Source organism: Acanthochromis polyacanthus, chromosome 2, assembly GCF_021347895.1.
Source record: "Acanthochromis polyacanthus isolate Apoly-LR-REF ecotype Palm Island chromosome 2, KAUST_Apoly_ChrSc, whole genome shotgun sequence".
In the NCBI taxonomy this organism is placed as follows: Eukaryota; Metazoa; Chordata; class Actinopteri; family Pomacentridae; genus Acanthochromis; species Acanthochromis polyacanthus.
The window spans coordinates 37,751,361-37,775,918 of record NC_067114.1 but is presented as its reverse complement, the minus strand read 5'-3'; the positions used below and the strand labels follow the sequence as shown (position 1 = coordinate 37,775,918).

The 24,558-nt window shown below is 39.9% G+C and overlaps 1 protein-coding gene across 1 annotated transcript in view; it reads left to right on the top strand.

Annotated features, from left to right (window-relative positions):
- LOC110958200 (SH3 and multiple ankyrin repeat domains protein 2) overlaps positions 1-24,558 on the top strand; it is a 329,760-nt gene that overhangs the window by 111,642 nt on the left and 193,560 nt on the right. The window contains 5 exon segments of the mRNA XM_051937780.1: positions 1,245-1,448; positions 3,111-3,182; positions 7,135-7,243; positions 17,492-17,643; positions 19,700-19,867. Coding sequence (XP_051793740.1) covers positions 1,245-1,448; positions 3,111-3,182; positions 7,135-7,243; positions 17,492-17,643; positions 19,700-19,867 — 705 coding nt within the window.

The window sequence follows — 24,558 nt, the reverse complement described above, 5'->3', positions numbered from 1 at the left end:
GCTGCTGGTTAAAAAAAAAAGATATGTAAGGGTGAATGTTCACAACAGGGTTTCATCTGCTGTGGATACGTGTGTGTGACGTGTATTACTGGGTTGGCAGCAACACACGCTGATGATGAAGATGATATTGATTAATTTGTTGGCTTACAGTGGGTCTTCACTTCAGGAGGGATCGTCATTGTGTGTTGTCTTGTCAGAGTCTTGCTTCCACATCTCAACACTCCAGGAGGGTCGTCCAGTTCAACTACTGAAGAGCTGAGGACTCTTTTTGCGCTGATGACCACGAACCCTCACCAGCACACACCATTACCACTGGAAAAACATGCATTCTCTGTTTCCTGGAAACTTAATACATATTGTTTAGCTTCTGTCAAGTGCTGAGGAGGCAGCAAAAATGGCAGCCGATGGAAATTTGCCACCATAATTAACCAGCTGAAGGAAAAGGGGCCATATCAGCCCAAACAGCCACGGCCAGATGCCAGACATCTGTTTCTGTACACCTTCAACCCTTCATCTTCCCATTCCCTCCTCACCTCTCCTCTGCCCACTCCACAGCAGCCTGGAGGATTACAGTGAGCCAGAGTTCACAGCCTGCTCATCCCTTCAGCCTTTATCACAGACTCAGGGCTGCTATCGCCGACTGAGCAGCACATCCAGCTGTAAACGCTCATAGACTCTTCCTGAATGCCGCGGCACTGCGCCCGTAATCCTCTCTGATTCAGAAATCCCGTATTGTGTGTTTTTTTCTCCCCCACTGAAACTGGGGAAGACCAGGGGGCAGAAGGGTCGTGTCAATTACATCTCCACTGAGCGAGTGGCCCTGTTCAGCATGCAGCAGTGCAATAATAAAACAATAAAAAGGCTTGCCAGCGCTATGTGGAACCATAGTTTATTTGTGGTAACTGGGGCAGGGTTTGTGTTATTAAAGCACCAATTTGGATGTGTCTGAACCATTTTGATTGGGCACCATTGTTCTGTGATTCTATTTTAATCCTCTCATCAGTCTTATGTCCCAACCTATTTGCATCTGTCAGTCAAAAGTTGTACCTCAAATTCTCGATGTCTGTCACAAGTTGATAACATTACTCTGGTTTGCTTTCTTGTTATTTCCAAGATGAACATTTCATTTGTTTTGATTGCTTTGACTGCCTGCCAACACTCAAGTCTTCCCTTTCTAATCAGTTTTTCCTCTTTTCTTTCCTCTCTGATTTCCTCTCTCTCCTCCGCTGCCCAAACCCAACCAGAAATGCATGCGGTTCAACCCAGATGCGACGGTCTGGGTTGCCAAGCAGCGGATCCTGTGTACACTTAATCAGAGCCTGAAGGACGTCCTCAACTACGGGCTCTTCCAGCCAGCCAGCAACGGGAGGGATGGCAAGTTCCTGGATGAAGAGCGCATCCTCCGAGAGTATCCCCAGCCAATCAGCAAAGGTGTCCCATCTTTGGAGGTAAACTGCTGGCCAGTTAGATTATTTTTTTTAAGAGCTCATATTCTGCTTTCTGTGTGTTGTAGAGCTGCTTTGTTATGCATGCTAAGGTCTGCAAACTTATAAATCCCAAAGTCCACACCAAATGAAATTATTCTCTCCCACAGGAAAAATTGCTCGTTACCTGCCCAAAATTTCTCATTTAAAGTCCTTTTAAAGTTTCTTCTGTGGCTTATCTATATCACCATGTAACACATTTGTGTAACAGCTAGTCTGGGACTCAAAGGAGTTTTCAGAGAGATCTGTGGTTTAAATACGTAACCAACAACGTTATCTCACTTTCGTTGGGCTGATCAAACATAGTGGACTGAGTTTTCAAAGAGACAGGAGACAGAACCGAGTGTTTCAGACGGTGTGTGAGAAAAGGTGCTGCAGGAGTATATATTAAAAGTATACATGAAAAAATGTGTTAACTGAACATTTAGTCCAAAAAACATATTCTAGTAGATCCCTAAAATACAATTTGAGATTTAAACAATGTTCATAGTATGGCCTCCTGAACTGACAGCCATATGGTTCGTTACACATAGCTTTGTTTCTGCACCACTATTAACCATTAGCATGATTCCTGTCAATGTTTCCTTTTTACAGTGAATCAAAATTTCTCAAATTCTCATCAAAATTTGTCCTTGTTCAGAATGTTAGTGATAATTGTTCATGCATTGCTATTAATAGTTTAACTGATCAAAAATATATTAACTGGTAAAGCAGATTAATAGTAGCGTCTGATTGCACCACTTGTTTAATGAGATGGCAAACTACAGCTTGGTTGCTATCTTTATGACTGTAGCTGAACAGTTAGGAGCAGCTATGGACAGTTTTTGTGTTGGCAAGCAGAGAGCATTGTGTTTACTTGGCAGTGAGCCATCATGACAGAGACTTCTGTAACGATTAATGGCTTCTGGCCAGTGCTCATATATAGAAGACGAGCTGAAGGTTACTGGGACAACACTCCTGTAGGCAAATGGATAATGTAACTGGACCGATTTTGCAGAGCATATTGAGTTTCTGTGCTTAAAAATGATTTTGTCAGCATATGGGATAGTGTGCCCTGTATTTCAGTTGTCTAAACAATGAATCAATTGTTGATTGAGAGCAGAGCTGAGTATCGGATAAGAAGAATGTTAAAAATCAAATGAATAAATGTTGAATAAATGCTAATATGGTTCATATTACTCCACTCTAACCCACCTCTGTACTGCTGCTGTCCAACTTGGTGTATTTGCTCCAGAGTACAGTGAACTGCAGAAAAAGGAATTGTGTGTATGTAGAACTGAACTGAACAACTGAAATATTGACCTAGAACACTATAGCCTTTGCAGAAAATTTAACATCTCATTTCAGACAGTCTTCCAATATAGATACAATGAAAGTAATGAAAGGTGCTGTTAATAAAAAGGACACATCTTCAGCTTGATCCCCTGGTGATCCTCCTTCCAGAGGAATTGCTTTTGAGATGCACCCAGAGGTGTAAAGTAAACACCATATGACTGAGAGTTTTCAGGTAAAGGTTATTGGTTCCCAAACGTATACTGTTATTGGAACAGAGATTTAATAGAAGCCATTTCGAGGCCATTGCTTTGCTTTGTAGTTTTAATAAATAATTTATCTTTCTCTCAACAGTTCCGCTACAAGAGCCGAGTCTACAGGCAGCCCAATGTTGATGAGAAGCAGATTGCCAAGCTTCACACAAAGGTAGGCGTTTTGACAAGAAGCGGTACAACTTTTGTCTGTGAAAATGCATATTGTCTATCAATCAGAGACTGCATATAATTAATTCCAACAGCCATCATTGATTGCAAACACAAACTAGTTACACAAATATAGAAATGCAACATGGGTTTGTTGACAGCACGTGTCTTTACCTGTGTGCACATGAAATTATCAATGAGCTTTTAAACTGTACATTTATACTGAATGAATACCAAAATAACCAGAGAGGAAAAACATATTGAAGGATAAAACACGCACCGTTTTCACCAGAGGATTTAGTTTCTGGGTGTTTAGCGCAGCAAGTAAAAGCTTTGAGGAAACTGGGTAGAGGCGGCTGAATCACCTCCTTCCTTCAGCTCTGTTTTGTGGAAGTGGGAAGCATTACCAGGCAGGAGACAAACGAGCATGAGCAGCTGAGAAGACAAAGAAATTCAAGAAAAAAGATGTCACACGACCGCCCACCTCAGTCTGACTGTCGCTCGGCCTCTGGGAGGTGCAGTGTGAAAACACCACAGCCATGACTGCTTCACACCAACCGTGTTGCCAGAATGAAATAATAAAGCTCTCTCACAGACTGCATTTTCTATTTAGCAGCTTCACTGTTTGATTGGATTAGGAGAGTGTTAGTGTATGTTTGCTTTGGCAGCTTGAACTGTGCGACAGGGGAATAGTGAGGGAAGAACACTCTTTCCTGTCAGTTTGGGCTCATTTAGTGCTTTTGTGTTCCTCTGTGATGGTCAAGAGAAATCTGTGAGCTCAGAAGGAGGCTTTTTTTTTTCTTTCCTGGCAGCACAGCAGCAGACTGCTCCTACTCTCCATCCCTGTCCCTCCCACATGAATTGAAAGAAATTTCTACAGTAAATTGAAGATATTTAGCTTCTTCATTGCCGTGTAAGGCTAGCTCTGGGCTGCTGTCCCACAGCTACTGTTAATCCTGTAGTGCAGCCAAAGCATAAGTGTCTCTGGCAGCTCTCTGTTACCAGCACACTGGGAAACTGTCTGACAGCTGCTCTAATTCTACATCCAAATGCAAGGAAGAGAGGACAGGAGATGGGAAGCAACTAGAAAGAAAAGAACATGTTTTATAAATATGGCAGCGGGACATGAAAACATGCACTCGAGCAAGTTTGCAAAAAGTCATTAGTTGGAAAATGTGGTTCTTCTCTGAAAGATGTCGAGCTGTTTCTTGGCTTGATCCAACTTTTCGGAGCTAATCTTATTTGCCATGCAGTCTGGTGCTCCGTGGTTGGCTACAGCTCACACCGAGACAGCCAATCAACTGTCAGTCTCCCAACCTGTTTTCAGCAAAGGGAGAAAGAGAGCGAACCATCCTTCAGACTCTGATTCACTCAGCCTGCAGACATCAACACACAAACACACACAGGGGACATATCGGGACAGAAGCAAAACATTGCATGAAAACACAAGGCCGCAGACATGAACTCCTGACATTTCCAGGTATCAAACCTGCAGTGACTCATCGTGGTATTTGTGGTAAAACTTTCTAGGTTTAATCCAGTCAGTTCAAATGATGTCATGGTTTTAGTAAAAATAACAAAGTGTATTTGTATAACAGTTACCAAAATCAGCATGCTTTACGTCCAACCATGCATTTCCATGAATGTATACATGTTTTGTGTTTAAATATGCTAATAAGGTAATATCTCTTTAAATATGTGCTCATTTGCTTTAATTCCAGAACAGCAATGTAATGCCAAGTTTTCAGAAATAAGATGTTCTATAAATCCGACTGTCAATGATATACCAGTAAAGCCCTCTATAAAAAAGCAAAACAAAAACCTTGGAATTTAAACAGAAATAAAACTGGAAATGCTGCTGGAGTGGAGTAGTAAACAGCCTTTAAAGATATGCAATCTTAATTACAATCCTTTTTGTTTTTTCACCACGAAACTTCCTTAATTCATTACTTACATTAAAACAATAGGTTTTTTGTTTTTTTTAACATAATGCATTATCAAAAATGTGGGCTTCAATATGCAAATAAGGTAGCAACTCATTAAGTATTTGTTCAAATAAATGGCCAGTAGACAAGGGTCTAAAATATATAATTAGAGTAAATATAGAATCAAAATATCTCAAAATGAGGCATATAGAATATTTTGTTTGCAGTAACTCTAACACACTATCACCATTGCAGTCTGGATCACTTTGAACCAATTAATCTGTTGCTAAGTAAAGAACGAAAACTCCTTCCTTTGTTTTTAGCAGCTACCTAGGATAATACTAAATAAAATCAGGTTGCATCAGTAATACCTAAAAAATCTCATAGCTAGTTAAGATTTCAGTCATGTATAAATGTGTTATCAATCAAGAGCAATAAACAGAAATTCAGTGTGGCATTACAAGCTTGCATAACTTCAAAACTGACAGTTCGCTTCATCAGGCTGTGACTTTCAGTGCATACTGGGGCAGTTTGCAGCCGAGTGTGAAGCGGCCAGGATGAGAACCGGTGGACTGGTCCCTCTGGATTCAGGGGGAGGTGCTGCCCTAAGCGAAGGAGTCTCTGGATCTTGTTCATGAGTGATGGGAAAATGGAGCGTGAAATGGACAGACGAACTGGAGCAGCATCAGCAGTATTGCAGGCGTTGTACTGGACCATCGTGGTGGCGAGGGAGCTGATCCAGAAGGAGAAGCTTGATTGACCTGTCGGTCTATATTCCAACCATCACCTATGATCTTAAGTTCTGGCTAGAGACTGAAAAAATGGGTTATAAACCACCAAAATGAGTTTCCTACACAGGGTAGTTGGGCTCAGCGATGGGGTGAGGAGCTTGGACATCGAATAAAAGTTCAAGAACTGTCCTGCTTAGCCTACTGCCTTTAAGACCAGAATTTAGATTAACGGAAGAAAATGGATGGATGGCTGGGATTGTTTCAGGGTTCTGGTATAGTCTGTGGTGACTCTTTGCCATCATTGACTGGAACACTTTGTGGAACTGAGCCAAATTAGTTTTCATTTGTGCTACAAGAAGTTAAAATATCTGCTGTAAAAAAAGAATGAATAAGAAAATGAAATAAAAACTTTTGGCGGTGATGTTCCAAACAGATTCTCGAGATCAAGATCAAATCTAGGAATTTCCACTGGATTTGTTTAGACTATAAAGAGTCAGATCTATTGTCAACTCTGTGATTTACAAGTATAAGAGCAGGTTAGCGATATGATATGCTAGAAAGCAATAAGACCATTCAAGCCCCAATGGAGAATTGGAATAGAGTCTGATCAGGCATGTTTGAATGCAAATTTATTGGCTAAATGAAGCTTGATCCATTGCTGATGAGCGGATTAGTAGCCTACCTTTCAAAATGTCCTGAATAAGTACTGTGTGGGAACACAATGGATCAGAACAACCCTACCTTCAAGTCAATTCCCACCCCATGTTGCTGCCCTTTTTCACTCCTCATTTATTCTTGTGCTTTTCTTTCCATTCTATTCTTTTATTGCCACCCATTGTCGTTTTTCTTCTTCTTCTTGTGCTATCTCATTCTTCTTTCCTCATTTTCTCCTCTCCTTCGGGGAGCTGCTCTCTTATCTATTTTTATCATGTGGCCTGGAAAGAAAGCAGACAGAATAGAACAGAATGGAGCAGCCATCCCACTCTTCACAATCGCCACTCTGAATCCTGTCATGTCCCCTCCTCCTGTGAAAGCTTTCACTTCCCTTCTATTCTACCTTAAATTCCTCCATCTTTATCTGCAAGTGTCTCTCAGTTTTGCACTGTTTTCCTCAACATTTCCACTCCTCAGTTTACCTCAGTTATGTTTGACCCTCTACACCTCTCTCTATCTCAACTTCTATTTCCGTCTGTTTGTGCAGCTCTGAAACTCTGTCCTGCCTTTTTTCTCTTTCTCACACCCACCACCATTTGTTCTTTCTTCTCACTATAATGGCTCTTCCTCTTGTGTGGTTGCGCAGGCCAATCTGAGGAAGTTCATGGACCTCATTCAGCATAATCAGGTGGAGAAAGTGGCTAAGATGCTGGAGAGAGGCTTCGATCCCAACTACCATGACAGTGACACTGGTGGTAAGGCTGCACGCACACAAGCACAAAAAAAACAAACACTGGTACAGATATCAGTTGGCAAACATATATAAAATATGACTTTATCTCTTTCCTTATGTGTTCTACCTAAACAAAGAAAATGGTATCTGCATTCTGCACAAGGAAAATGTGGAGAAAGAGCAAGCTATTCATGCAGTTCTCCAGAATCCCATTCTTCAGTCTGACCATTAATAACCTCAATTCATGCCAAGTGGCCTAGTTCCAGCAAATGTTCACTCTGAACACAATGTACTCGCGTCGTGGTCACTGGCTGCTTCCAGCAAAGCCTTAGTTGACTTTCAGACTTAGATGCAGGTATAGAATTACTTGTACGGGATGTTGGTTAAAAATTAATGAGAGACAAGAGAGTGTCATTTCCAGAGCTGAGGCAGCAGTTAGTTGTTTAAATCTCCTGTTGAAGGATCAGTTTCAGAGGATTTCATGGGTCCAACAGTTTGGATCTGGTTTTAAAATAAGAAACCAAACTGTAGAAATATCCAGAGACAAACATAACAAACAGACCTGATCCATAATGTGGCTGAACTGTACTCACAAACCTTTTCTTATTTACTACTTGTAGAGTGGATGAAGTTTAGGTTTATGTACTTGAAATGTGAAATATTTGATACTGAAAAGCAAAACAATGGATCTGAATGGAATTTTGCAGGTGACCAAAGAAAATTGCAGTGAGCTGAAGTCGTACCTACCCTTCAGCTAGTTGTGAGGGACTCATTAGTCTAAATAAATACTACATCAACATGAAAAGCTAGTATTTGCAGCTTAAATAATCATTTGAACCTGGCTGTTTTACTGAAATTATGCCAGACTCACAACAGGCTAACGTCCACTTGCTCATGTTCATATGATTTCCAAAAATTTAACTACATCAACTGGTGATCCAGCAGATAAGCTATTGAGGAATACAGACAAGTTAGCTGCTGTTTTTAGATGATCTGCTATGTTTGCTAATGAGCTGTGATATGCAAGCTGCTCTTTGCAGGGTTTACATTCGTCCTTATGGCTGTTTGTTTGAACAACACCGATGTCTTCTTTGACATGGTGTCAGTTAGTTTGTGGTAAAATCCGAGAAATTGTTTAGTAAACGTCAAATAGGTTAAATCTTAGGTTGATTCAGTTAAAAGTTGTGAAATTGCAAGTGTGTTCACAGGTAGTCTGTTCTTTCCACTGCCAAAAATAATGTTTTATTTTGTGAAGAGTGTTAATGTAAAGCTTTTCTCTGTATGAAGCAACACCTGTCATTGTCCAGTCAATTAGAATGTGGTTGTATGTGAGGTTAGCGACATACCAATGGACCTGTCTACCCGAACACTAAAACTTTGGATTGTATTTGTGCTTCTTAAAGCATTGAAATAGCTGCCAGCTGTTTTCACTTGAACAACTTTCTGCAGTTGCTGTGAAAACGGTTGACAGTGATGCTAGTGAAGGGTAGCTGTTAAACATTTCAAATGTTTTTTTTTTTTTTTCTCCAACACACAGAAACGTCTATTCAACTCTGGTGAACTCACAACATGCAAATGTGAGAGGAAGCTTTCTTATTAATTTGGGGAACTGACCTTTTAAGACAACCCAGAGGAACTTCTTAAAATTCTGGTCTTAGCTGATGGTGCCACAGTGGTTAAAGGTGCTTTAACAGAGATAGCGGTTTGGACCTGGTGCCAAATGTACAAAGCCCCGCTAAATGCCACAGGTGGTTAGAACTTCAGAAAGGTACCAAACATGTAGCTGCTGAAGTGGAAGATGTTGCCCTGTGGGCAGCAGTGAAGGATTTTGTTTGTGCTGAGTGTGTTCCAGGTGTGAACATGTGAGTTGTAGCAGACATTCCTGAGAGGAGAGTATGTGTTTAGTCAACCTGCTGCATCCTGAGTAAACAGCGTTACTGTAGCAGAAGACTTGTTTCTACACACCACCTCACCAGGGGGCACCCACTGCCTGGAGTAATGAGCTGCACCCTAATGTCAGTGTGTTCTCTACAAATGTTCCATAACAACAAAGTGAGCAGGTGTTTTCATGCTACGCTAAGCTAGGATGATCGTCTTAAGTCCTCATAGGTCCACTTGGAGGCAGAGTCGTGTCTGAGGAGACTACAACCTGGCAGGAAAATAACATATCATCTCCAGACATGCACTTCCACTCAGTCGCTCCACTGACTCCATTTGCCTCGTGCTTCGAGTTAACATCAGGCCTTGCTCTCAGTAGTACAGGAAAGAAGTCCAACAGGAGGAGCACAAACTTCTCTACAGCAACCTTAAAGGAGCAATAAAATTTTTTTTTTAAAAAGGCCTGCAAAGTTTATATTTTCACTGTTAAAGCATCTTCTCTCTCATTGTCCAGATGCACTCTAGTTTAAACAACATACATTAACAATAGTGATGATGAACATAAACAATATAAACAAGTATCTTCCTTGACTATCTTCCTAGACTAATTTCTGAATGTATGAACCAAAAATAAACTTGCACTGGAGGAAATAAAAAAAACTCTCTCACACTCTCAAGAATTACATCACAAATCCCGCAAAATCACTGTAACTTGAAGCGTCCCACCCTCCGAGGACCAGCAGTCTGGAGACCCCAGTGCAGTCGAAACACATTGAATAAATCTTGGATGTGGAGCATGGATCTCTATTTACTGCTGTCTCGTTGCTGAGAGCCCACATGAGTCATTTGTGGCTTCGAAGTTGTCCTGAGGAGCCCAGAATTGTGTTGTTCTTTTGTAGGATCTGGTGTAAACAGTTTATTTTCAGCACATTTTTAAATGAGACACACAGAATAAAGACTCTGGGAAAATATTATCATGTAAAAGCTTACATTTGTTTGTTTTTTCAGAAAGGATACCTTCAAGGACTGACTAAAAGCTTAAAGTGTGTCGATTCTTATTGTTTTCACAGTTTCTGGGTCTGACAAATGATGTTATTTTGTTGATTTTTTTTTAAAGAAAATATGGCTTTTAAACCTAATGGCATTTTTTGTAGGTCAGATGATTAATTAAAGCTTCAAAACACAATTTCAATGCAAAATAATTTGTGCACTGTGATCATTGAATAAAAGTGTAATATTAATCTGATCTATTCTTTAGATAAATTCCAGGTGGAGACAGATGTTCTAATGTATACAACGCTCTGTTTTGTGTTTTTAAGTGTTTTAAACTTAGCCACACATGGATTGAACTTTGTAGATATGGTGCACTGCTACAATATGATATTTTGAGAAGTTTAAATGAACACTTGAATAAGATACACACATTTTAAAGTCACCTTCCACTGGAATATTGCTGCCTCTTCAACCTGTCTGTGCCTCTCTAATCAAGCACTTTGGCTTTTGGGTGAGTTTCCTGCTCTGTGGGGAGTCAGCAATCAATAGGCTTGACAGGAAACTCTGAAGGCTTTTACTGAAGCAGGCAGTCGCGTTGAGAGCTGTGCTTGTGAGAGCCACATAATGTTCAGCTCTACTGACACCTGGGGACACTAATCAGCTGCCGAGGACTTTTGAAGAGCGCTAACTGCTCTACCTTTGAAAAGAATAAAAAAATCATCCTCTCTGAAGAGGCTTCTTTTAGTAGAGAAAGAATCACCTTCACAGATTCCAAAATATCTGTGGACTTACTCACCGAAAGCCGCCTGGAATCAAAAGCTCATTGCAATCATTTGGTATCCAGCTCTGGTTTAAGTGCTATTGACATCACCTGAGTGATTATGTTTATTTATGACCATTCAATTAATATCTGTCAAGGGTGTCTCAGCGGTGCAGCAGCTCTCAGCGCAGTCGGTGGACAGAGATTGGCCAAAAGTAATTTGTTCTATTGAACCAAATAAAGGTGGCGCTGAGAGGCTTGTTAGACGACACAGTTTGAGAAATCATGGCTCATTTTAATCCCTTCAGAAGAAGCCGGTTCCTCGCTTGCTGCTATTCATCCTTTTACAATGTGAGAAATAGCTTTTACACACTTAAAAATTACCCGTGCTTCTCTATCACAACAAACATGGAGATTTCATTTCCTCTGATAATATTTTCAGTGTCACTACACTTTGCTTGGCTTTCTGACTCAGGAAGAAGCTTTCCACATTATAAAATGGCTGCTCTGCAGATAATTAAATCCACATTTGACATTTTTAAATGGTAGTCATCATACGAACACTCGTGACCATCCAATCCGCAGGAGATTGCATCTTTTATTAAAGTTCAGGCCTCGACAGAGAGCGAAAACTTATAAAACCTATACTTTACATCACTCATTTGCAACATTTCAATTCTTTCCAATGACAAAGTTTGTTGCAGATATCTAAAATTGTCCTAACATTATAGATATCACAAATGGAATTCTAGATATTCAGAATTAAAATCTGAGTAGTCAAAATAAAATTATTGAAATGTCCGCTTGGAATTATAAAAAGCAAAAATGTCATTTTGGATACTTAGAGTTGCAACTAGTGAAAAGTTTAGTTGTATTAATAAAAAGTGATATTTAAGATATCTTCACTTAATTTTTAACCAGTCAACTAATATGAAAAATGTATTTCTAGTAGTTAAAATGTCATTTTAAGATACCTTCATTAATGCATGAATTCCCCCAATTGCCTCGATGAATCCAAAAACGGTTAAAATTCTTGTCAGCATGTGGAAAATCAGTTGTACATACCATTTTTTGCAAGTCTTATTAGCAAAAAAGCCATTACCGATCTCTATAGTTAAATTTAGGATGTCTGTAAATTGCTTTTCACTAGTTGAAATATACCTTCGGCATATGTATACTGTAGCAAGTTAAAGTGGTTTTACAGATATCTGAAATGAACATTTTGACGTGTCATGATAATATTTCTGCTTGTGAAAACAAAACCACTACTTGACACACTGATGAAATGTTAAAAGGGTTTGCTATAGTTTCAGCCACAGCCTCACAAACACATTAAACCTGCCAGCAAAGACAACATCAAAACAAAACAAAGGTATGTTTTATACAGGAATACCAGAGGAAGATTTGTTTCAGTTTGAATTATTACAATCTATGTGAATCAAAGATGATACATGACTACTTCTTTCTGACCATTTGGAGCACCAGTACTAGTGATTAAAGCTGTAGTTTAGTTCATTTGCATCATCCAGAATTCGGTGGCATCACAGGCCGCTCCTCTGTGAGTTGTGTAACTGATGGTGTTGATCAAAATGATGACGACAGACTGAAGGTGCAGCCGTCTGACTGACAGAATGACAGGTTAGAGTTCAGCTCTGTTTGGAAATGGAGAAGCTATTATTTTAATTTCATCACCACATTAAACACAATGTCAGACCAAGGTAATTCCATGGAAAAATCAATCAGTAGCTCCCATCTGACCCCCTCAGAAAAAACCTATGATATATCCCATGATATTAATGTTCATAGTTGGTGTGGCAGCTTTAGAGTTTGATACCTACAGTGGGTGTGGAATTTATTTGGTTGCAGTTTTCAATTTTTCTTAACAAGAATTTACAAAAAGAATCTCCTCCTCAGCTGCACTTCTCTTGCAGACCACATCAAGTTGTCTTCCTGGATTTCCCTATACGTTGCTGTATGCATTTTACCCTCTACTTCAACAAGCCTTCAAGGGCCTGCTCCTGTGAAGCATCCCCACATCATGATGCTGCCACCACCATGCTTCACAGTGGGATGGTGTGTTTGTAATGATGTGAAGTGCACAGTGTGATTCTGTCTAATCTGATGGCCAAAAAGCTCAGTTTTGGTTTTATCAGACCAAAGAGCCTTCTTACAGTTGACTGTAGAGTCTCCACCATGCCCTCTGTGTGAACTCCAGTCAAGATTTAATGTGAGCGTTTTTTGTTTTATTTGTTTGTTTGTTTTTAGCAGTGGTCTTTTTGTCACGCTGATAAAGCTTTGACTGGTGAAGAACAGTTGCTGTAAGCACACGCTCTCCCTTCTCTTTTATCAGCCTGTAGGAAAGTTGCAGGTCCTTCAAAGGAGTCATAGATGTCTTGGTGGCCTCACTCACTAGTCTCTTTATTGCACAGTCACTCAGATTTGAAGCACAACCTGCAGATTTACACGTCATTATCCTTTCATTTCTTAAAGATGGCTTTTATTTAGCTATTCAGTTACTTGGAAATTTTCATGTATTGATCCCCTGACTTGTGCCTTTTCAACAATGTTTTCACAAAGTTCTTTGGAGTTTTCTTTTGTCATCATGGAGTAGTTAGATCCAAGAGTACTGATTTAGCACTGACTGGACCTTCAAGACACTGGTGTTTTTATACTACAGTCACTTTAGACACATTCACTGCACTCATTTTACTAATTGTGTGACTTATTGCACCAAGTGGCTGCAGCTGTGCTGAATTTGGTGAGTCACTTCAAAAGGAGTAAACACTCATGACATCAGTCAATTAACATACCGTTCTCATTAATTGACATTGCTTTGTAGAAATGTTTTTTTTTCACATTTACATAAAAGAAGTTAAAATTCTTATTTAAAAAAGCTACAGTAAGTTGACCATGCTTCACGGGTGCAAAGTGCCGAAAAAGGACCTGAAACTCACGGCTAGACGGAGGGGGGGTGAATGCTTCTTAGCAACTGCATGCAGTTTTCTTGCAAATAGAGTACTAATATTGTAAAAATTGGTGAATAGTCGAGGGTCTAATAGGGACACATTTTTGTATTAAAGTGTCTTGTTTTGATGACCTCATCTGGAAAAAAATTCAACAACGTTTTAACCACTTTAAAGTTTTATTTTTAATAATCTAATTAGTTGCGGCAGACAGTTGACCTGCTTTTGTCAGCCTGCTTATCATCAGTTCAAAAGAGGTAACAGCCTGAGCAGTGATTGAAAATGCTGCAAGGAAAATCTCAAGTGAATTACAAGAAGGCAACCTGATAAATTATGCACGGGCAAATGTTGATCACACTTTCTGTCATATACTCTGGAACTCTGAAACATGCACTTACAGGTGAGCAAAGTGTCATTCAAATTTAAATACCTGCCACTCAACTATGGTGAAGAGATTAAAAATGAGTCTCAGGCCTCCTCTGAGTAAACTGTGGTGATGTTTGTCACAAGTGGGAGTTTAATGCAAGCCAGCTGCAGGAAACGACCTCAAAATAGATCAATTTTATGAAGCATGTGATGCAGCTGGGGGTCTTTTTTTGGAAATTCATCGTGAGAAAATGAGCCAAAGAAAAACTACAACCTGAAGTGATGCTTATCTGTAACTTTAATAAATACTAGAGGAGACACAATCAAGTCAGATATGAACCTTGCTGCCATTTTCATCCATAACTGATAATTAGCTTGCAATTGCTTGAATCGGTCCCTTCAGTTTATCTATTGGGCATTACATAACTACTCGCATGGACGCAAAGGACTGGCACAGTCAGAGAGAGAAAGGACATTTTATAATGAACCAAACTTGGAACAGTCAGCAGAACTCTGTGCTGAGGTAAAGCTACAGGAGATTGAAGTTAGATTTTTCTGCGTGAGCCATCAGATTCATTCAGGTATCACGTTGTCAATAAAAGTCAGTTTTGGTAATACAATGATAAGCCCGACTGTGTTCCACATTGCATGCTTTTTCTTTTAACTTTATGTCTTACATCTGCCCTTACAAAGTTTGAACTGTTTCCCTCAGTACGGATAAAACTGGTACATAGCATTTCTTCACCTTAAGCTCTGACCCTTGCAGTCTGTAGTGTGAAATGAGCTGTCATCTGTCTGTGGACTTCTGATGGCTCAAGCTTGTTTATACTGTGCAAGACCATGATGTGTGTGAAGTACCTGCACAGAGGACAGTGGTTCAGAATCCATAGAAAAGCATGCTGGTTTGCATCCTGCAAAATCTGATCGGCTGTAGTAGAATGTTGTGGTATTTTTAGTGTACTGCATTTGATATACTATATATTGGTGCATGCGTAATTGTATGGAACTATAGATGTTGGAATGCATCCCAGAACACTAAAACCACTTACACCCTAAGTGATTATCTCGTTGCAATGACTCCTGTCAGTAGATGGGATATATTAAGAACTAAGTGAACATTACGTTTTTAAGGCAGGAAGAATGGGCAGTATAAGGACCTGAAACTCACGGCTAGTTGACTGGATTGAAGTGAATTAAAATGCCTGGTGCTGGGAGGTGTTTCTGATATGGAGTGGTCACCATAAGTCATCCATAGAAGGACAAACCGTGAACCATTGACAGGGTTATGGAGAGCTAGGACTTACTGATGGATGTGGCATCCAGGTGTCCATGCTGACCACCACTGAAAGCTCCTACGATGAGCATTAGACTTGGACCGTCGAGCATTGAAAGAAGGTGGCCAGGTTCGATGAATCGTGTTGTCTTTTACATGATGTGAATAGCCAGGTGTGTGTGTGTGGCGTTTTCCTGGAGAAGACATGGCAGCAGGATGAACTATGGAAAGAAGATGAACCAGTGAAGCCAGTGTGATGTTCTGGACAATGTTCCAGAAGAAAAACTTTGGTCTTTCATTCATGTGGCTGTTACTTTGACCGTGTACACCTCCTCAAAGCAGTGGAATTTCCTGATGTTCTCTTTCAGCCACACTGCAAACACTGTTCAAGAATGGTGACAGGAACATGAGTTTCAGATGCTGACTTGGAGTCCAAAGTCTCCATATCTCAGTCCAATTGAGGATAGTCTCATAGAACAAGTCTGAACCATAGGTCTGCTGCTATCGTCTGGGTACCTGATACCACCGGACACCTTCAGAGGTCTGTGGAGTGCAGAAATTGATAGATAAGGGAGGAGGATTTTAACCATATTATCCAAGGGGTTTTGATGTTGTGGCTGAACTATAGGAAGGAAAACCTCTTTACTGAAAATAAAGGGAAGAAAGCTCAAAAAGAGCAACAGAGAAGGGATCCCTTTTCCAGGATGGATAGAAAAGCTAAATTGTGATGCAGACAATGTAGGAAAATGCTATTTTAAAAAAAGTAAGCTATGGGAAAACTGGATGACAATACAGCCATGCTTCAGGATTGACTCTGTTTCCTGTTATATTATTATTTAGTTGTCATCTGTGCTGGTGTCCCTTCGGTGTTTGGTCAGCATTTCTCCAGCTGTCAGGCATCAGAGGGATACATAATTTGCAGCCACCTTATCTCTCAAATTACAGATTAAAATGAAGGATTTCCTGTAAAGAAGCAGTTAGAATGAGCAGCGGAACTTGAAATTATTGTTTTTGTATTTTGTCGTACCAAAATATCACACCTTCGAGTTTAATGCAGTAATTATGCAGTTCACTCAGTCAGCTGATTCAGTTGCAGTTCGGATGGAAAATGGAAAAAAAAACTGTTGACTCTGAGGCGGACCTCCTGTGGTACTTGTAACTGCTTTAAGTAGCTGATGCCAGAAGATGAGACAAAAGCTTTGTTTGCAGAAGATTAGTATTACCCTCATGTGAATTAGAAATGACTCCTCTACCTCTGTGTTTCCCATTCAGATTGATAAGTGAAGCCTGTGTTTATTTGACTTTATTTGCATTATGATGTTACAATGTCGTTTGGAGCATTTTGGGTGCAAATTCAGGTGTCCCAGGATGCTGCACAGCTTGGAGATGCATTCACAAGAAAAATAAATCCTTCAAAACTGTGAAAATATCACAGGAGTTCTGTGTTTGTAGTTGTATTTCTACTTCACAAACTGTTTTCAGAGCAGATTCATGCAGCATGAAGTTCGCAGGCAGCCTCTGCAATTATTACAGATTAATAAAGGTCCTCGAGTAAAACTAGTCCAGTGTGAATTGAGCTAAATATGCTGAAACAAGCATTACTTATTAGGTGATTTCACTTAATGAAATACCCTACAGATGAGACTTAACAAGCTCGAGTTCACCTGTAAATCAGAGGCACTTTATTAAACCCAGCAGGGAAACAGTTGCTCAAGATTGTGGATAATGGTTCTTTGTGGTTTTGTTCCAAACCATATACCACATGTTCAGTATCATCCCTGGAGTCATGTGCTCTACTGCTGTGTCTTTACTCGAGATCATTTATCCAACTGTATTTATGAGTTCATAAAAAAAAAGCTCTTTAGAAGCAAATAAATCTCAGAGTATTGTTTAGCTCCAGAGTAAGACTCTTACATTATTAAAAACAAAGCTGTTGGATATTTTTCTATCATTAACGTATCTGCTGGGGTTTTCTTTTTCTATACCTGCTCTCTGTTGTGAACTTTAACATACTCTGTCTGTGTTTTCTGTTTCTAGAGAGCCCGCTGACGTTTGCAGCTCACCTGGACAACGTGTCAGAGATGATCAAGGTGCTGAGGAACGGAGGAGCTCATTTGGACTTCCGGGCCAAAGACGGCATGACGGCCCTCCACAAAGCTGCAAGGTCCAAGAACCACATCATACTCTTGGTAAAGAAACTGGACAAACCTGCACTTTTTCATTTTTTCACATCTGCTGACCTGTGCACTGCAGGATGTCTTGGTGCTGGCATGCTTCCTGCAACATAATCAGTTTTTAATGCATGCAGACCTGTCAGTTAACAGCATGATGACCTGATTAAGGGCTCTGACTCTTCCAGTAAGTAGAGACAAGTCCTTGTTTTTGTTTCTTCGGGGGTTTTGGCTGTCAGTCCTATCCAGAAAGCCAAGATGAGCAAATTTGTTTTATCTTTAAAATCTAACAATGCACTTTCATGAAGAGAGGATTTTGTGATTGTTTTTTTTTTCTAATCTTCTGTGTCTAATTTGATATTTTAATTAGTTGTACTTTGTGTTTTGTGACAGACTAAAGCTCTTTATAGTGTGTAGAAATGAAGTTTATTATAATGGTAAGAATAATGGTGAGGACTGCTATTGTTGTAGGTCTTATATTTAAAAGAGACTTTTTAACAAAACTTACAAGGTTGAATTTGAATTGGCTCTGGAGTAGCTTTACTTTATGATGACCTAAAGCAGACAAGTGCACTCAAAAACGTTCATGCATTGGTCGATTTTGTTTAAGACCAATGTAAAGAAAACATTCTAAAAATCCACACTTTGTCTATTTGAGTCTGTAGGTTTCAATTGTTTTCTCAAAAGGAGCTTCTCTCCTTTTACTCCCACACATTTCAAACTCTCCAGTCTTAGTCATTGCTTGATTTATAGAACATTTTGATTCAAAATGCATGTCAAAAACAGATTTTTTTTTTTTTTTTTTGCTGGCTGTTGACAGTATTTTCTGATTCATGGAATAATTACAAAGTGTCAATCACAGCCTCTTATGTGTCAACAAAATGACATAAAATTTCTGAAGTTGACTTTATTCAATGTCCAGATTTCGGTTGTTAAAAACCCCCAATGCTAATTAACACATTTTTAGGTATTTATTGTCTCATCTGCCAACTTAAAATTTGTTTTAGCTTTTAAATGATGAATGAATGATGAATAGGCCATTTTATAATCTTATTTTCTAATCTTCTATTCCACTTTCTCCCGCTTTGATATTTTATTTAGTTGTACTTTGTGTTTTGTGGCAGATGAAAGCCCTTTATAATGTGTACAAATGAAGTTTATTATGATGTTGTTAATGGAGACTGACAAGCTTGAATCTGAGTAGCTGCAAATGTCTTCATGATCTAAGGCAGACAACCGCTGTACACGCAAAACTTGCAAGCACTTGTTGATTTAGAAATGTTGTGATATTTAATTTTAGATTAACTTGATAAATAGAACATCTATCCATCCATCCATTATCTACACACCACTTAATCCTCATTAGGGTCATAAGGTTGCTGGAGCCCATCCCAACTGACTCGGGCGAAGGCAGGGGACACCCTGGACAGGCCACCAGTCTATAGCAGGGCTACACAGAGAGACAATCACACTCACATTCACACTTACGAACTATTTAGAATAGCCAATTAACCTCAGCATATTTTTGGACTGTGGGAGGAAGCCGGAGTACCCGCAGAAAACCCACACATGCACAGGGAGAACATGCAAACTCCATGCAGAAAGATCCCAGGCCCAGACCAGGACATGAACCGGTGATCTTCTAGCTGCAAGGCAACAGCGCTAACCACTGATCACTGTGCAGCCCCATTAATAGCACATTTTAAAGTAAAAATGATCAGAAAGCATGATTTTTTTTCAGGTTGTTGACAATATTTGCTGATTAGTAGAGTGATAAAAAGTGACAACCTTTGAATTAGAAAAATTGCAGCTGACTTAATTCATAAATGTAATTAATGAATGTAAATTAGCACATTTTGAAGTATATAACATTTCATTTTCATCTCTAAACATCAACAAGCCTGTAATAAGCAACACAAGCAAAATCAGTCTCTAAATGTAAGTGATAAAATGGGGAAGTTTCACTGTCATACCTGTTAGCTAAAAATGTTGCACATTTCAGCTGTAGTGTCTGACACCTCCCTTCTCTACCTGTTTTTGACTCCCCCACCTCACCCCACCATCCCCCCGTCAGACGCTGCTGGAGCTCGGAGCGTCTCCAGACTACAAGGACAGTCGTGGTCTGACTCCTCTGTATCACAGCGTGGTGGTGGGAGGAGACCCGGGCTGCTGCGAGCTGCTGCTGAACCAACATGCCTCTGTCTGCTGCCAGGATGAAAACGGCTGGCATGAAGTTCACCAGGTACACACACACACACACACACACACACACACACACACACACACACACACACACACACACACACACACACACATATCTACTTTCACCAGGTACACACACAGACACACAAAAGCACAGAGAGCTTATATCGTGAAGGCACACACAGCCTTCCCCTGACTGTGGGCGACCGTCTTGGCAGCCGTTCAAGTAGATAAAGCCGTTTAAAGAGAGCCACCCTGCAGCAGTGACAAACTGTGAGCGTCCCCGTGCAGCGCCGTGTGCGTGTGCGCGCACAAGTGTGTGTTCAAGCCATCAGCTTTATCAGATTGCTTATATCTCTTTCCCTGTCGAGTTGCAAAAAAGTCTGCCTCCCCCATCTGTCCCATTTCAGACGCGATAACAATCAGCTGTCAGCGAACTGTAGAATAGCTGCTGCTGGTTCACAGTTCAAGGTTGTTTATTCATTCATAAAATCCTGGAACATTCAGTGGTTGAACATTATTTTCCTATATAATAAAACGCACTATAAAAGAATCATTTGAAGTTCTTTGAATAATTAATAACCTCTTGTGCTGCCTTGGCCCCATTCTCTAGTGACAGAGTGAGTCATCTACTTAGGGCTGTAGTGAACCAAAAAAAAAATCCTGGTCTTCTGAAATTGTACCCACTCAACTAACTGATTGGCCGCAAGAAAAAATAGTCTGCAGGCTGCTCGGGTGCTTTAAAAAGTAGTCATCCACATACCTAAATAAGGGGCCTTACACACATCTAGTGTTATAAAGCCTTATATCACTGTCCACAAAAACTCACAAGTTTAAAGCAAAGAAAGACAAAAATGTAAAGAATGCAAAGAAATTACAACAAACATTTGAGTTTTTGTAGATATTAATGTAAGACTTTATAGTATTCAATTAAACACTTATAGCATACAGTTACATTTTTTTTGCAGGGTGAGGTCGAGAATCTTTTGAAGTACCCTCGTATCTGTAGATCAACAAAATGTGCCACCTGCTAACCTTATTAGCTAAAATGAATTCTAAATCAACATAAAAAGATAGTGTAACTCTTCCAGTCTGATATATTGAAGGCCGCACATCATACAGATGTCTTTTAACATTCGTTCTTCTCCTCAGTCAGTGGACACCATGAAAACTATGAAAATAAAGAACATAGAGCATTTTGATATACAGTGATTTCACAAAAAGATTCTCTAATTAGACAGATTCCAAAAGGAAGTCTTTCAAGCTAGTTTTCTGTTATTAGACGGGTGCACATATCTAGCTTGCAACAAAAATGTATTAAAGCCATCCATACGAAACACTTTGACAAATACTGCCAACAATCATGAAACAAATGAAACTTAAAGCTGCTGTCCGGATTTTCCGTTTGTTTTCAATCTATGTATCATTTTTTTAACAAAGCTTAAATGTGTTAGTCTAGTTCGATACTATAATATAAAGTTAGTATAACGCGATATGAAAATTTATTCCTGAGCTCCGCCTTCCTCTCATAGACCCCCATGTTATTCCAAAAAGCGCCGGTTGCTGCCGACCAATCAAGTTCGAGCTTCAGCTTTGTCATGCTGTCAATCAACGGTTACGCGCACAGCAAGCGAGCCCATGCAGAGGTGGGCGAGCTACGCACTACGCAACCGCGCGCACATTTGTTTTGCTTGTGGAGGAGACAGCATCAGGGCTCAGCAACTTCCAGAAAAGTTACCAATCCCACGGCTTGTCAGGCCAAGAGACTGCAGGACGTTTTTTGGCTCGGGGTGCTCGCGTCGCTCCCCGACCACGGCCTCCATAGCCCGCCTGACGGCTTCGTTTAGATGCCCGACCTCTGGAGGAAGATGTTGGGGCGTCTGGGACATACTCTTCGTCAGAGGAGTCATGCAATTCTGAACTCTAGATAGAAATAAATAAACAATGTAACACATATACATGCGTAAATGCACTAAGTCTGATAAACAACGTCATCGAGAGGGATACACGAGTGTATCACATATTGAAACTTTACTAGTTCGTCCTAGCAGATTCATGTTATTTTGGTATTAGGACAAGTTAGACTCAATACAGCATTCTAACGTAATTCCTTTATTATTTACTAAATGTACTAAATGCAGAAGAGGGGGAAACAGCAAAACAGGCAAGATGCTGCAGCACTCCGGGCACTTCTCTCATGTACAGCGCGCGTGCACAAATAAAGGGGCGAAATCAGAGGGAGGGAGGGTGGGACCAACAGTGTTCTGGGAGACGCTGCGATTCAAACTCCGGACAGCAGCTTTAAAGGTCATAATTTCTGTGTGCGCCTCACATCATGCTGAATAGTTATAGTTTAAGGCCATATCATTTCCTCTCTAGCAATGCTGACGTATCTCTCTACAGCCATATTGCATGACCCACAATCCCACAGGTGAGACCCTTAACTAACCTGTAGTCATTTGACTTGTTTCAGTGCCCGTCAAATGAACATTGTACAGAATTACAGAATTTCATTTTAAATCAGTCACTTTTGAGATTTGTAGCTTCAAGTTTTTCATTTTTTTCTGTCGTCATTTCATAAATATTTGAATTCATATGGGCATTAAAATGAATTAGAAGCACAATAAATATAATGTTAAGAAAGGTAACTTTGAAAATGTACAACTTTAAAATTGATGTTTGGCTTTTGGACAGTTAGAGGTAGCATTTGCAGCATTTTAACTTGTTGTTTTTTTAAATACTTACAGGGTTAAAGCAGACTCAGCGTAGCCCAGCATGCGTCTGTATATGTTTATATGATTTATGATAATGCAACTATATTAACTTGTGACTCCAGCACAAAAACTATTGAGGAATAGAACACAGACCAGTTAGCCGCTGGTTTAAAATGATCTGCCATGCTGGTTGCTGAGCTTTGATATACAACCTGTTTTACACTCAACTTTCTGGCCATCAGTTTGAACAAAATGCATCCACATCAGTGGTTTCTTTGACACAGTTACAGTCAGTTTAAAGCCAACTCTGAGTAAAAGCTCAGTAAATGTCAACTAAATCAGACGCAGCAGTCTACATACGCTTGGGCCAGTTCAAAGTTGTGAAAACACGGGGATGTTCACAGGTAGTCTGTTCCTTCAACTGCCAAAAATAACGAACTAATCCTGGAATGGTGTTGCTAAAGGGCTGTTTTCCTTATTAAGCATCCCTGGTAATAGTCCGACCAAAGAGAATTTGGTCCTATAAGAGCAAATCAACCAACCAGTTGATCAGTCGACTGGGACACTGAAGCACTACATTCACTAATTGATCAGTTGTGTCTTGTCCGGCATCATGCCAGGATATTTTGTGTGTAGAAAGTAAAATAGTTCTATTACTGTGCAGTCTAATTACCATCTGTTGCTCCAGGCAGCCACCCAGCGCTAATGATGAAACGAGCTTTACTTACTTCCCCATCATATCCAGATTTCTGAATTTCAGCAACAAAGTTATTTGATTTTGGTTGGTGCTGAGGCAATTGGTCCATAAAGAGACAGTATTTATTGGATAATATTTTAATCAGCTGAAGTCAAAGGTGCTGGAATTCTAATGCAGGCCTGACAGTTTCCACATGATGCTGCTGCAACATCAGCGTTTAATGCATGCGGACCTGTCCATTATCTGCACAATGAGCTGATTAAAGGATGACTGTTCCAGTAAAGTGAAGGCTAAAGATGAGCAGAGACAACTTCTGCTGTCACTCCCTCCTGAGAAGCCAACATGATAAAGGGATGACACCTCTGACTCCCCTTGCGGAGGAGCACAGACAAGCAAAAATCTCACTTTTTTGCTTTGCAGTCTATCATCATTTTCAAACTTTTATCAGCTTTAACCCCATGGAATCCACTCCCCTTCCTTTGTTTCAGTTTGCCCACACACGTTATGCCAATAATTATGAGGAAATTTGGTATCATAGGATTCAGGAAGTCTTCATCTTTGTAAAAAATACCATCAGCTTTCTTTTATTTCTTATATTTACTAAACATACAAGCAGTCCAAGTCGTGATGATCACTGTAAGTCAGGCCTTGCAACATTTAGATGGCAAAAGCTACAGAATGACAAATGGTAGGTGAACTATTTATACTGAAAGATATCTTAAGTTTTTACTGACTTTAAACACCCACTGCTCTGTTTTCTGACATGTTAACGAGAAAATTTAGGTGGTTTTCTTTCCGGTAAGACGTCATTCATACATATAGTCATAGTGGTTCCAAAGCTGCAGTCATTTCAAATAGTGTTTTGTTTTGTTTTTTTTCTCCAGAATAGAAAGGGAGTGGAAGAGGTCCATCTTTTATTCAGTTGAGCTTCCACTGCAAGATTAATTTCAAGTACACCAAAACATAATCAAATAGTAGTAATCAGACATGACTGAAGTTTTATGTAGGAAACAGGACAATGGTTTATGTTTGCCTGTATGCCTATATTTATGGAGACATACAGGCTAAGATAGCAATCCTCAATTGTGTTATTTTCTATGTGCTCATAGAACGTCATTTATCTCAGCTTGAAGTTTATGTCGATGTTGGAGAGTGAAAGGCCACTCTTGAACAAAACCATCACAAGAATCGAGAAAATTACTGTGGTTGTCTTCACAGAGTTTAACAAGTCAGACTCAGTATTGAAAACCGCCCAGCAGTTAGTCAGTAGCTACCCAGCAGTTGGTGCTTTTTTTCTCTTCTGAAAATAGCCCAGAAAGA